The 15,090-nt window shown below is 45.8% G+C and overlaps 1 protein-coding gene across 1 annotated transcript in view; it reads right to left on the bottom strand.

The window, feature by feature from the left end:
* Positions 1–13,579: 13,579 nt before the first annotated feature.
* Positions 13,580–15,090, bottom strand: part of LOC110503126 (protein shisa-9-like) — a 28,534-nt gene continuing 27,023 nt past the window's right edge. Inside the window, exon 5 of the mRNA XM_090217427.1 lies at positions 13,580–14,518. Coding sequence (XP_090073553.1) covers positions 14,046–14,518 — 473 coding nt within the window. The 3' untranslated portion in view covers positions 13,580–14,045. The remainder of the gene's footprint in view (positions 14,519–15,090) is intronic.

Below are 15,090 nucleotides of genomic sequence, written 5' to 3'. Positions count from 1 at the left end.
TTGAACTGACACTATATAGCTACTGACCCTGGAACGGACACTATTTATAGCTACTGACCCTGGAACTGACCCTATTTATAGCTACTGATCCTGGAAGTGATCCAGTATATAGCTACTGACCCTGTATATAGCTACTGACCCTGGACCTGACCCTGTATATAGCTACGGACCCTGGAACTGACACTATTTATAGCTACTGACCCTGGAAGTGATCCAGTATATAGCTACTGACCCTGGAACTGACACTATTTATAGCTACTGACCCTGGAACGGACACTATTTATAGCTACTGACCCTGGAAGTGATCCAGTATATAGCTACTGACCCTGTATATAACTACTGACCCTTGAACTGACACTATTTATAGCTACTGACCCTGGAACTGACACTATTTATAGCTACTGACCCTGGAATTTATCCAGTATATAGCTACTGACCCTGGAACTGACACTATTTATAGCTACTGACCCTGGAAGTGATCTAGTATATAGCTACTGACCCTGGAACTGACACTATTTATAGCTACTGACCCTGGAACTGACCCTATTTATAGCTACTGACCCTGGAACTGACCCTATTTATAGCTACTGACCCTGGAACTGACACTATTTATAGCTACTGACCCTGGAACGGACACTATTTATAGCTACTGACCCTGGAAGTGATCCAGTATATAGCTACTGACCCTGTATATAACTACTGACCCTTGAACTGACACTATTTATAGCTACTGACCCTGGAACGGACACTATTTATAGCTACTGACCCTGGAGTGGACACTATTTATAGCTACTGACCCTGGAACTGACCCTATTTATAGCTACTGACCCTGGAAGTGATCCAGTATATAGCTACTGACCCTGTATATAACTACTGACCCTTGAACTGACACTATTTATAGCTACTGACCCTGGAACGGACACTATTTATAGCTACTGACCCTGGAGTGGACACTATTTATAGCTACTGACCCTGGAACTGACCCTATTTATAGCTACTGACCCTGGAAGTGATCCAGTATATAGCTACTGACCCTGTATATAGCTACTGACCCCGGAACTGACACTATTTATAGCTACTGACCCTGGAAGTGATCTAGTATATAGCTACTGACCCTGGAACTGACACTATTTATAGCTACTGACCCTGGAAGTGATCCAGTATATAGCTACTGACCCTGTATATAGCTACTGACCCTGGAACTGACACTGTTTATAGCTACTGACCCTGGAAGTTATCCAGTATATAGCTACTGACCCTGGAACTGACCCTTTTTATATACTGACACTGGACCTGACCCTGTATATAGCTACTGACCCTGGACCTGACCCTGTATATAGCTACTGACCCTGGACCTGACCCTGTATATAGCTACTGACCCTGGACCTGACCCTGTATATAACTACTGACCCTAGACCTGACCTTGAATATAGCTACTGATCCTGGTCCTGACCCTGTATATAGCTACTGACCCTGGAACTGACCCTGTATATAGCTACTGAGGTGGAGAGGAGGAGTAGAGAGTGTGGTGTCAGGAAAATAACCTCACACTCAACGTCAACAAAACTAAGGAGATGATTGTTAACTTCAGGAAACAGCAGAGGGAACACCCCCCTATCCACATCGATGGAACAGTAGTGGAGAGGGTAGCAAGTTTTAAGTTCCTCGGCATACACATCACAGACAAACTGAATTGGTCCACTCACACAGACAGCATCGTGAAGAAGGCGCAGCAGCGCCTCTTCAACCTCAGGAGGCTGAAGAAATTTGGTTTGTCACCAAAAGCACTCACAAACTTCTACAGATGCACAATCGAGAGCATCCTGTCGGGCTGTATCACCGCCTGGTACGGCAACTGCTCCGCCCACAACCGTAAGGCTCTCCAGAGGGTAGTGAGGTCTGCACAACGCATCACCGGGGGCAAACTACCTGCCCTCCAGGACACCTACACCACCCGATGTTACAGGAAGGCCATAAAGATCATCAAGGACATCAACCACCCGAGCCACTGCCTGTTCACCCCTCTATCATCCAGAAGGCGAGGTCAGTACAGGTGCATCAAAGCTGGGACCGAGAGACTGAAAAACAGCTTCTATCTCAAGGCCACCAGACTGTTAAACAGCCACCACTAACATTGAGTGGCTGCTGCCAACACACTGACACTGACACTGACTCAACTCCAGCCACTTTAATAATGGGAATTGATGGGAAATTATGTAAATATATCACTAGCCACTTTAAACAATGCTACTTTATATAATGTTACTTACCCTACATTATTCATCTCATATGCATACGTATATACTGTACTCTATATCATCGACTGCATCCTTATGTAATACATGTATCACTAGCCACTTTAACTATGCCACTTTGTTTACATACTCACCTCATGTATATACTGTACTCGATACCATCTACTGTATCCTGCCTATGCTGCTCTGTACCATCACTCATTCATATATCCTTATGTACAGTGCCTTGCGAAAGTATTCGGCCCCCTTGAACTTTGCGACCTTTTGCCACATTTCAGGCTTCAAACATAAAGATATAAAACTGTATTTTTTGTGAAGAATCAACAACAAGTGGGACACAATCATGAAGTGGAACGACATTTATTGGATATTTCAAACTTTTTTAACAAATCAAAAACTGAAAAATTGGGCGTGCAAAATTATTCAGCCCCTTTACTTTCAGTGCAGCAAACTCTCTCCAGAAGTTCAGTGAGGATCTCTGAATGATCCAATGTTGACCTAAATGACTAATGATGATAAATACAATCCACCTGTGTGTAATCAAGTCTCCGTATAAATGCACCTGCACTGTGATAGTCTCAGAGGTCCGTTAAAAGCGCAGAGAGCGTCATGAAGAACAAGGAACACACCAGGCAGGTCTGAGATACTGTTGTGAAGAAGTTTAAAGCCGGATTTGGATACAAAAATATTTCCCAAGCTTTAAACATCCCAAGGAGCACTGTGCAAGCGATAATATTGAAATGGAAGGAGTATCAGACCACTGCAAATCTACCAAGACCTGGCCGTCCCTCTAAACTTTCAGCTCATACAAGGAGAAGACTGATCAGAGATGCAGCCAAGAGGCCCATGATCACTCTGGATGAACTGCAGAGATCTACAGCTGAGGTGGGAGACTCTGTCCATAGGACAACAATCAGTCGTATATTGCACAAATCTGGCCTTTATGGAAGAGTGGCAAGAAGAAAGCCATTTCTTAAAGATATCCATAAAAAGTGTTGTTTAAAGTTTGCCACAAGCCACCTGGGAGACACACCAAACATGTGGAAGAAGGTGCTCTGGTCAGATGAAACCAAAATTGAACTTTTTGGCAACAATGCAAAACGTTATGTTTGGCGTAAAAGCAACACAGCTCATCACCCTGAACACACCATCCCCACTGTCAAACATGGTGGTGGCAGCATCATGGTTTGGGCCTGCTTTTCTTCAGCAGGGACAGGGAAGATGGTTAAAATTGATGGGAAGATGGATGGAGCCAAATACAGGACCATTCTGGAAGAAAACCTGATGGAGTCTGCAAAAGACCTGAGACTGGGACGGAGATTTGTCTTCCAACAAGACAATGATCCAAAACATAAAGCAAAATCTACAATGGAATGGTTCAAAAATAAACATATCCAGGTGTTAGAATGGCCAAGTCAAAGTCCAGACCTGAATCCAATCGAGAATCTGTGGAAAGAACTGAAAACTGCTGTTCACAAATGCTCTCCATCCAACCTCACTGAGCTCGAGCTGTTTTGCATGGAGGAATGGGAAAAAATGTCAGTCTCTCGATGTGCAAAACTGATAGAGACATACCCCAAGCGACTTACAGCTGTAATCGCAGCAAAAGGTGGCGCTACAAAGTATTAACTTAAGGGGGCTGAATAATTTTGCACGCCCAATTTTTCAGTTTTTGATTTGTTAAAAAAGTATTAAATATCCAATAAATGTCGTTCCACTTCATGATTGTGTCCCACTTGTTGTTGATTCTTCACAAAAAAATACAGTTTTATATCTTTATGTTTGAAGCCTGAAATGTGGCAAAAGGTCGCAAAGTTCAAGGGGGCCGAATACTTTCGCAAGGCACTGTACATATTCTTTATCCCCTTACACTGTGTATAAGACAGTAGTTTTGGAATTGTTAGTTAGATTACTTGTTGGTTATTACTGCATTGTCGGAACTAGAAGCACAAGCATTTCGCTACACTCGCATTAACATCTGCTAACCATGTGTATGTGACAAATAAAATTTGATTTGACCCTGGAACGGACACTATTTATAGCTACTGACCCTGGAAGTGATCCAGTATATAGCTACTGACCCTGTATATAACTACTGACCCTTGAACTGACACTATTTATAGCTACTGACCCTGGAACGGACACTATTTATAGCTACTGACCCTAGAAGTGATCCAGTATATAGCTACTGACCCTGTATATAGCTACTGACCCTGGAACTGACCCTGTATATAGCTACTGACCCTGGACCTGACACTATTTATAGTCACTGACCCTGGAAGTGATCCAGTATATAGCTACTGACCCTGTATATAGCTACTGACCCTGGAACTGACCCTGTATATAGCTACGGACCCTGGATCTGACCCTGTATATAGCTACTGACCCTGGAACTGACCCTGTATATAGCTACTGACCCTGGAACTGACACTATTTATAGCTACTGACCCTGGACCTGACCCTGTATATAGCTACTGACCCTGTATATAGCTACTGACCCTGGACCTGACCCTGTATATAACTACTGACCCTAGACCTGACCTTGTATATAGCTACTGACCTTGGACCTGACCCCATAAAAAGCTACTGATCCTGGACCTGACCCTGTATATAGCTACTGACCCTGGAACTGACCCTGTATATAGCTACTGACCCTGGAACTCACCCTATATATAGCTTACATAGTTTCTTGTGTTCTTATTTTTGTTATACTTTACTTAAAAAATTATAGAAATTAGAGAGAAGATGAGGAGGATTAGAGAGAAGATGAGAAGGGGGAGAAGGAAAAGAGAAGATCAGGAGGTGGAGAGGAGGAATAGAGAGAAGATGAGGTGGAGAGGAGGAGTAGAGAGAAGGTGAGGGGGAATAGAGACGATGAGGTGGAGAGAGAAGGTGAGGAGGTGGACAGGAAGAATAGAGAGAGATGAGGGGGAGAAGAGGAGGAATAGAGAGAAGATGAGGGGGAGAAGAGGAGGAATAGAGAGAAGATGAGGGGGAGAAGAAGAGGAATACAGAGAGATGAGGAGGTGGGGAGGTGGAGATGAGGAATAGAGAAAAGATGAGGTGGAATAGAGAGAAGATGAGGAGGTGGAGGGGCAGAATAGAGAAGATGAGGAGGTGGAGGGGAGGAATAGAGAGAAGATGAGGAGGAAAAGAGAGAAGAGGAGGTGGTGGAGGGGAGGAAAAGAGAAGATGAGGTGGAGGTGAGGAATAGAGAAGATGAGGGAGAGAGGCGGACTAAAGAGACGATGTGGAGGAATAGAGAGAATAGGAGGTGGTGGAGGGGAGGAACAGAGAGAAGAGGAGGTGGTGGAGGGGAGGAAAAGAGAAGATGAGGTGGAGGAGAGGAATAGAGAAGATGAGGGGGAGAGGAAGAATAAAAAGATGATGTGGAGGAATAGAGAGAATAGGAGGTGGTGGAGGGGAGGAATAGAGAAGATGAGTGGGAGAGGATGAATAGAGAGAAGATGAGGAGGAATAGAGAGATGAGGAGGAGGTGGAGGGGAGGAATAGAGAAGATGAGTTGGAGAGTAGAAATAGAGAGAAGATGAGAAAGTGGAGAGGAGGAATAGAGAGGTGAGGAGGAATAGAGAAGCTGAGGAGGGATGGTGAGAAGATCAGTAGGTGGAGAGGAGGAATAGAGAGAAGATGAGGAGGGGGAGAGAAGGAATGGAGAGAGGATGAGGAGGGGGAGAGAGAAGATGAGGAGGAATAAGAGAGAAGATGAGGAGGGGAAGAGGTGGAATAGAGAGAAGATGAGGAGGAATAGAGAAGATGAGGTGGAGGGGAGGAATAGAGAAGATGAGGGGGAGAGGAAGAATAAAGGAGGAGGAATAGAGAGAAGATGAGGAGGGGGAGAAGAGGAATAGAGAGAAGCTGTGGAGGAATAGAGAAGATGAGGAGGGATAGAGAGAAGATGAGGAGGTGGAGAGGAGGAATATAGAGAAGATGAGGAGCGGGACAGGAGGAATGGAGAGAGGATGAGGAGGTTGAGAGGAGGAATAGTGAAGATGAGGAGGTGGAGAGGTGTCATAGAGAGAAGATGAGGAGGGATCAAGAGAATATGAGAAAAAGAGATAAGGAGGAGGTGGAGAGAGAAGATGAGGAGGTGGAGAAGAGGACTTGAGAGAGATGAGGAGGAATAGAGAGAAGTTGAGGAAGGGGAGAAGAGGAATAGATATAGGATCAGGAAGTGGATATGAGGAATAGAGAGAAGATGAGGAGGTGGAGGGGAGGATTAGAGAAAATTAGGAGGTGGAGCGGAGGAATAGAGAGAAGATGAGGAGGTGGAGGGGAGGAAAAGAGAAGATGAGGTTGTGGGAGGAACATAGAAGATGAGGAGGGTTAGAGAATGAATAGGGAGAAGATGAGGTGGGGAGTAGAAATAGAGAGAAGATGAGAAGGTGGAGAGGAGGAATAGAGTGAATGTGAGGAGGAATAGAGACGATGAGGAGGGATAGAGAGAAGATGAGTTAGGTGGAGAGGAGGAATAGAGAGAAGATGAGGAGGGTGAGAGGAGGAATAGAGAAAATGAGGAGGTGGAGAGGAGGAATAGAGAGAAGATGAGGAGGAATAGAGAGAAGATGAGGAGGTGGAGGGGAGGCGAGGAAAAGAGATGAGGTTGGGGGAGGATTATAGAAAATGAGGAGGGTTAGAGGATGAATAGGGAGAATATGAGGTGGAGAGTAAAAATAGAGAGAAGATGAGAAGGTGGAGAGGAGGAATAGAGAGAATGTGAGGAGGAATAGCGATGATGAGGAGTGATAGAGATAAGATGAGTTAGGTGGAGAGGAGGAATAGATTGAATATGAGGAGGGGGAGAGGAGGAATGGAGAGAGGATGAGGAGGAATAGAGAGAAGGTGATGGGGAATAGAGACGATGAGGAGGTGGCAATGAGGAATAGAGAGAGATGAGGAGGAATAGAGAGAAGATGAGGAGGGGGAGAAGAGGAATAGATATAGGATCAGGAAGTGGATATGAGGAATAGCGAGAAGATGAGGGGGTGGACATAAGGAATAGAGAGAGATGAGGAGGAATAAAGAGGATGAGGAGGGGGAGAAGAGGAATAGATATAGGATCAGGAAGTGGATATGAGGAATAGGGAGAAGATGAGGAGATGGAAATGAGGAATAGATATGATGAGGAGGATGAGAGGAGGAATAGAGAAAATGAGGAGGTGGAGAGGAGGAATAGAGAGAAGATGAGGAGGAATAGAGAGAAAATGAGGAGGTGGAGGGGAGGGGAGGAAAAGAGAAGATGAGGTTGGGGGAGGAATATAGAAGATGAGGAGGGTTAGAGGATGAATAGGGAGAATATGAGGTGGAGAGTAGAAATAGAGAGAAGATGAGAAGGTGGAGAGGAGGAATAGAGAGAATGTGAGGAGGAATAGCGACGATGAGGAGTGATAGAGATAAGATGAGTTAGGTGGAGAGGAGGAATAGATTGAATATGAGGAGGGGGAGAGGAGGAATGGAGAGAGGATGAGGAGGTGGAGAGGATTAGAGAAGATGAGGAAGTGGTTAGGTGGAATAGAGAGAAGACGAGGAGGAATAGAGAGAAGGTGATGGGGAATAGAGACGATGAGGAGGTGGAGAGAGAAGATGAGGAGGAATTGGGAGAAGATGAGGAGGTGGAGAAGAGGAATAGAGAGAAGCTGAGGAGGAATAGAGAAGATGATGAGGGATAGAGGGAAGATGAGGAGTTGGAGAGGAGGAATATGGAGAAGATGAGGAGGGGAGAGGAGGAATGGAGAGAGGATGAGGAGGTTGGGAGGAGGAATAGGGGAGATGAGGAGGTGGAGAGGTGTCATAGAGAGAAAATGAGGAGGAATCAAGAGAATATGAGGAATAGAGATAATGAGGAGGTGGAGAGAGAAGATGAGGAGTTGGAGAAATGGAATAGAGAAAATGAGGAGGCGTAGAGGAGGAATAGAGAGAAGATGAGGAGGAATAGAGAGAAGATGAGGAGGTGGAGGGGAGGGGAGGAAAAGAGAAGATGAGGTTGGGGGATAAATATAGAAGATGAGGAGGGTTAGAGGATGAATAGGGAGAAGATGAGGTGGGGAGTAGAAATAGAGAGAAGATGAGAAGGTGGAGAGTAGGAATAGAGAGAATGTGAGGAGGAATAGAGACGATGAGGAGGTGGAGGGGAGGGGAGGAAAAGAGATGAGGTTGGGGGAGGATTATAGAAAATGAGGAGGGTTAGAGGATGAATAGGGAGAATATGAGGTGGAGAGTAAAAATAGAGAGAAGATGAGAAGGTGGAGAGGAGGAATAGCGATGATGAGGAGTGATAGAGATAAGATGAGTTAGGTGGAGAGGAGGAATAGATTGAATATGAGGAGGGGGAGAGGAGGAATGGAGAGAGGATGAGGAGGTGGTTAGGTGGAATAGAGAGAAGATGAGGAGGAATAGAGAGAAGGTGATGGGGAATAGAGACGATGAGGAGGTGGAGAGAGAAGATGAGGAGGAATTGGGAGAAGAGCAATAGAGAGAAGCTGAGGAGGAATAGAGAAGATGATAAGGGATAGAGGGAAGATGAGGAGGTGGAGAGGAGGAATATGGAGAAGATGAGGAGGGGGAGAGGTGGAATGGAGAGAGGATGAGGAAGTTGAGAGGAGGAATAGGGAAGATGAGGAGGTGGAGAGGTGTCATAGAGAGAAGATGAGGAGGAATCAAGAGAATATGAGGATTAGAGATAATGAGGAGGTGGAGTGAGAAGATGAGGAGGTGGAGAAGAGGAATCGAGAAAATGAGGAGGTGGAGAGGAGGAATAGAAAGAATGTGAGGAGGAATAGTGACGATGAGGAGTGATAGAGAGAAGATGAGTTAGGTGGAGAGGAGGAATAGATAGAAGATGAGGAGGGGGAGAGTAGGAATGGAGAGAGGATGAGGAGGTGGAGAGGATTAGAGAAGATGAGGAGGTGGTTAGGTGGAATAGAGAGAAGATGAGGAGAAATAGAGAGAAGGTGATGGGGAATAGAGACGATGAGGAGGTGGAGAGAGAAGATGAGGAGGAATTGGGAGAAGATGAGGAGGTGGAGAAGAGGAATAGAGAGAAGCTGAGGAGGAATAGAGAAGATGATGAGGGATAAAGGGAAGCTGAGGAGGTGGAGAGGAGGAATATGGAGAAGATGAGGAGGGGGAGAGGAGGAATGGAGAGAGGATGAGGAGGTTGAGAGGAGGAATAGGGAAGATGAGGAGGTGGAGAGGTGTCATAGAGAGAAGATGAATATGAGGAATAGAGATAATGAGGAGGTGGAGAGAGAAGATGAGGAGGTGGAGAAGAGGAATAGATATAGGATCAGGAAGTGGATATGAGGAATAGGGAGAAGATGAGAAGGTGGAAATGAGGAATAGAGAGAGATGAGGAGGAATAGAGAGAAGATGAGGAGGGGGAGAAGAGGAATAGATATAGGATCAGGAAGTGGATATGAGGAATAGGGAGAAGATGAGGGGGTGGAAATGAGGAATAGATATGATGAGGAGGATGAGAGGAGGAATAGAGAAAATTAGGAGGTGGAGAGGAGGAATAGAGAGAAGATGAGGAGGAATAGAGAGAAAATGAGGAGGTGGAGGGGAGGGGAGGAAAAGAGAAGATGAGGTTGGGGGAGGAATATAGAAGATGAGGAGGGTTAGAGGATGAATAGGGAGAATATGAGGTGGAGAGTAGAAATAGAGAGAAGATGAGAAGGTGGAGAGGAGGAATAGAGAGAATGTGAGGAGGAATAGCGACGATGAGGAGTGATAGAGATAAGATGAGTTAGGTGGAGAGGAGGAATAGATTGAATATGAGGAGGGGGAGAGGAGGAATGGAGAGAGGATGAGGAGGTGGAGAGGATTAGAGAAGATGAGGAGGTGGTTAGGTGGAATAGAGAGAAGACGAGGAGGAATAGAGAGAAGGTGATGGGGAATAGAGACAATGAGGAGGTGGAGAGAGAAGATGAGGAGGAATAGAGAAGATGATGAGGGACAGAGGGTAGATGAGGAGGTGGAGAGGAGGAATATGGAGAAGATGAGGAGGGGAGAGGAGGAATGGAGAGAGGATGAGGAGGTTGGGAGGAGGAATAGGGGAGATGAGGAGGTGGATAGGTGTCAGAGAGAAGATGAGGAGGAATCAAGAGAATATGAGGAATATAGATAATGAGGAGGTGGAGAGAGAAGATGAGGAGGTGGAGAAGAGGAATAGAGAAAATGAGGAGGCGTAGAGGAGGAATAGAGAGAAGATGAGGAGGAATAGAGAGAAGATGAGGAGGTGGAGGGGAGGGGAGGAAAAGAGAAGATGAGGTTGGGGGAGGAATATAGAAGATGAGGAGGGTTAGAGGATGAATAGGGAGAATATGAGGTGGAGAGTAGAAATAGAGAGAAGTTGAGAAGGTGGAGAGTAGGAATAGAGAGAATGTGAGGAGGAATAGTGACGATGAGGAATGATGGAAATGAGGAATAGAGAGAGATGAGGAGGACTAGAGAGGATGAGGAGGTGGAGAGGAGAAATAGAGAGAAGATGAGAAGGTGGAGAGGAGGAATAGAGAGAATGTGAGGAGGAATAGCGACGATGAGGAGTGATAGAGATAAGATGAGTTAGGTGGAGAGGAGGAATAGATTGAATATGAGGAGGGGGAGAGGAGGAATGGAGAGAGGATGAGGAGGTGGAGAGGATTAGAGAAGATGAGGAGGTGGTTAGGTGGAATAGAGAGAAGACGAGGAGGAATAGAGAGAAGGTGATGGGGAATAGAGACAATGAGGAGGTGGAGAGAGAAGATGAGGAGGAATAGAGAAGATGATGAGGGACAGAGGGTAGATGAGGAGGTGGAGAGGAGGAATATGGAGAAGATGAGGAGGGGAGAGGAGGAATGGAGAGAGGATGAGGAGGTTGGGAGGAGGAATAGGGGAGATGAGGAGGTGGATAGGTGTCAGAGAGAAGATGAGGAGGAATCAAGAGAATATGAGGAATATAGATAATGAGGAGGTGGAGAGAGAAGATGAGGAGGTGGAGAAGAGGAATAGAGAAAATGAGGAGGTGGAGAGGAGGAATAGAGAGAAGATGAGGAGGAATAGAGAGAAGATGAGGAGGTGGAGGGGAGGGGAGGAAAAGAGAAGATGAGGTTGGGGGAGGAATATAGAAGATGAGGAGGGTTAGAGGATGAATAGGGAGAATATGAGGTGGAGAGTAGAAATAGAGAGAAGTTGAGAAGGTGGAGAGTAGGAATAGAGAGAATGTGAGGAGGAATAGTGACGATGAGGAATGATGGAAATGAGGAATAGAGAGAGATGAGGAGGACTAGAGAGGATGAGGAGGTGGAGAGGAGAAATAGAGAGAAGATGAGGAGGAAAAGAGAGAAGATGATGAGGTGGAGGGGAGGAATAGAGAGAAGATGAGGAGGAATAGAGAGAATATGAGGAGGTAGAGATGAGGAATAGGGAGAAGATGAGGAGGTGGAAATGAGGAATAGAGAGAGATGAGGAGGAATAGAGAGGATGAGGAGGTGGAGAGGAGAAATAGAGAGAAGATGAAGAGGAAAAGAGAGAATATGATGAGGTGGAGGGGAGGAATAGAGAAGATGAGGAGGTGGAAGAAAGAAGATGAGGAGAAATAGACAGAAGATGAGGATCAATAGAGAGAATATGAGGATTCGAGATAAGATGAGGAGGTGGATAGGAGGAATAGAGAGAAGATGAGGAGGAATAGAGACAATGAGGAGGTGGAGGGGAGGAATAGAGAAGATGAGGAGGGGAAGAGGAGGAATAGAGAATATAAGAAGGGATAGAGATAAGATGAGGAGGGGGACAGGTGAAAGAGAGAAGATGAGGAGGTGGAGAGAGAAGATGAGGTGGAGAGGAGGAATAGAGAGAACATGAGGAGGAATAGAGAAGATGAGAAGGGGGAGAGGAGGGATAGAGAGAAGATGAGAAGGAATAGAGAAGATGAGGAAAAATAGAGAGAAAATGAGGAGGGATAGAAGGAATAGAGAGAAGATGAGGAGGTGGACAGGAGGAACAGAAAGAAGACGAGGAGGTGGAGAGGAGGAATAGAGAGAGGATGAGGAGGTGGAGAGTAGGAATAGATCATATGAGGAGGGATAGAGAGAAGATGAGGCGGTGGAGAGGAGGATTAGAGAGAATATGAGGATTTGAGAGAAGAGGAGGAGGGAGAGAGGAGGAATGGATAGAAGATGAGGAAGTGGAGAGTGTCACGACTTCTACCGAAGTCGGTCCCTCTCCTTGTTCGGGTGATGTTCGGCGGTCGTTGTTGCCGATCTTCTAGCCATCACTGATTCATTTTTCATTTTCCATTGGTTTTGTCTTGTCTTCCTTCACACCTGGTTCCAATCCCATTAATTATATGTTGTGTATTTAACCCTCATGTCCTTGTTGGAGATTGTTTGATTGTATGTTAGTGCTAGTATGTGTTGGTGCACAACAGGTTTTGTACCTATTTTATTATTATTTTTTTGGTATATTTTGGTTTTTGGAGTTTGTTTGTGAGTTCTTATTAAATGACTCCGTTTATACCAAGTTCGTTCTCCTGCACCTGACTTCCCTGCCACCAACACGCACACCTTACAGAGAGGAGGAATCGAGAGAAGATAAGGAGGTGAGACGAGGAATAGAGAGAAGATGAGGTGGACAGAGAAGGTGAGGAATAGAGAGAATATGATGAATAGAGAGAAGATGAGGAGGAATAGAGAGAATATGATGAGGAATAGAGAGAAGATGAGGGGGAGGGATGTGCGAGGTAGGAGGTTGTAGTGCATCATCATCATGACTAGGGGGTAGGCCGTCATTGTAAAGAAGAATTTGTTTTTAACTGACTTGCCTAGTAAAATAAAGGTTCAATTAAAATAAATATATAAATGGTTAATCATTGTTCTGGACAACCAATATGCACCACTTGTAGAATGGGGCGCTTCCCATGCTATTTAAATAGTCTCGTAACACCTCTAGAGCTGTAGTCCGTGCCCTTTTACTGTCCGTTCATCAGGGGGAATACACAGAAATACCTCCGCCACTCTGGGGTGCAAGAAGCCGCAGTGAATTGCTTCCACTGATTTCACATATGACCTGCGCTCAGAAATATTCTCTAGCCTGGTCCCAGATCGGTTTATACTTTTGCCTACTCCACTATCATTGTCAAGCCATGACAATTCCATAAGGAGCTGGCAAGAGCGAAGAAACAGACTGGCATCCAGGCTAGACAGTCTCCAGACCCCCCCCCCCCCCCCCCCCCCCCCAAATGTTCTTTGTCCTTTCCCTTCATCCGGCTTTTCTCTGAAGATCCTTAGAGTGATCTCCCTCTCTCTCTCCATACCTTGCTCTCTCCCTCCCTCTCTCTCTCTGTCTAGCGCTGGAGCAGAGGCTGATTGGAGCTGACGTGACAATGGCATTGTCCCTGTTGAATTAATGTGGCCCTGGGGTGCTATCATCCCTCTAATGGCCTGAACACGTTGCTTTTATGGGTGGAGGAGGGGGGCTGGGGCATTGTTGTGGGAGTGGGAAATAGAGGATATAGGAGGAAGAACAAGACCACAGAGTAATGCATGAAGAGATGTAGCTAGTTAGCGAAAGGTTTAGAGCCACACAGAGTTGTGGTGGACATAGAGACCGAAAGTGTCCGTGTTCTGAGGCTCAGAGGTGTTCAGAGAGCGACAGTGTTTCTCTTGCCTTATCAATGTCGTAATGATGTCTGTGGTTGAGTTATTGTACTAAAGTGGCGATGCTGATGCATCGTTGCACATATTTGTATCTGTTTCTATGTTTTTGTCTGCACAGGGGAACTCAAGAGTTCCATACTCAGACAGTGACCTCCGTCTTGCTGTTGGTGGAGTAGCTCTTATGCCTGGTGTGGTGGTAGGAGGATGGGTGGCTGTACGGCACAGGGTGGTTGAACAGCTCCGGGAAATTCTCTACACTGTGCTGTCTCCTGGTGGAGTAGGCATGCCGGTGGGCCGAGATGTGCCCAGGGTGGGAGGTCTGCCTCTGGACGTGGCGTCCACTGGTGTCACAGGCTTTGAAGGCTGAGCTGGCGAACAGGGGGTGGCTGGTGGTCTTGGGCAAACAGGACCTCTCCAGGTGGCTCTGGGGGATGGAGATGGAGAGGGGGGCGTGGAGGTTGTGCTGGGAGGAGAGCTGGTGGTGGTCTTGGTGTAGGTAGGACTTGTCTTTGGGGTGCAGGGAGATGGGCTGGAAGGCTGAAGGTCCTGCCTGGTACTGGGAGAAGTCCATCAAAGGGTAGCTCTTATAGTAGCCCCCAGAGGCAGTGTCCGCTGCAGAGAGAGAGAGAGAGTGAGAGAGAGAGCGCTGTGGGTTTGAGTCATAATATTGCTTTCACACAGATGATTGTAGCTTTCACTTTCGAATGAAGCACCATAGTTGGGGTCAATTCCATTTAATTCAACGTTTTTTCTTTATTTTTATTGTAGAATGGTACTGAAGATATCAAAACTATGAAATAACACATATGGAATCATGTGGTAACCAAAAAAGTGTTAAACAAACCAAATATATTTTATATTTGAGATTCTTCAAAGTAGTCACCCTTTGTTTTGGTGACAGCGTTGCACACTCTTGGAATTCTCTCAACCAGCTTCAAATGGAATGCTTTTCCAACAGTCTTGAGTGTGTTTCCACATATGCCCTTGCACTTGTTAGCTAGTTTTGCTTCACTGCGGTCCAACTCATCCCAAACCATCTCAATTGGGTTGAGTTGGGTGATTGTGGGTGCAGCAGGTAGCCTAGTGGTTAGAGCGTTGGGTCAGTAACCGAAAGGTTGCTCGATCGAATCCCGGAGCTGACAAGGTAAAAATCTGTCATTCTGTCCCTGAACTAGGCAGTTAAC

This window comes from Oncorhynchus mykiss, chromosome 23, assembly GCF_057628025.1.
Source record: "Oncorhynchus mykiss isolate SJ-2025 chromosome 23, ASM5762802v1, whole genome shotgun sequence".
Classification (NCBI taxonomy): domain Eukaryota; kingdom Metazoa; phylum Chordata; class Actinopteri; order Salmoniformes; family Salmonidae; genus Oncorhynchus; species Oncorhynchus mykiss.
This window is presented reverse-complemented; position numbering and strand designations above follow the sequence as displayed.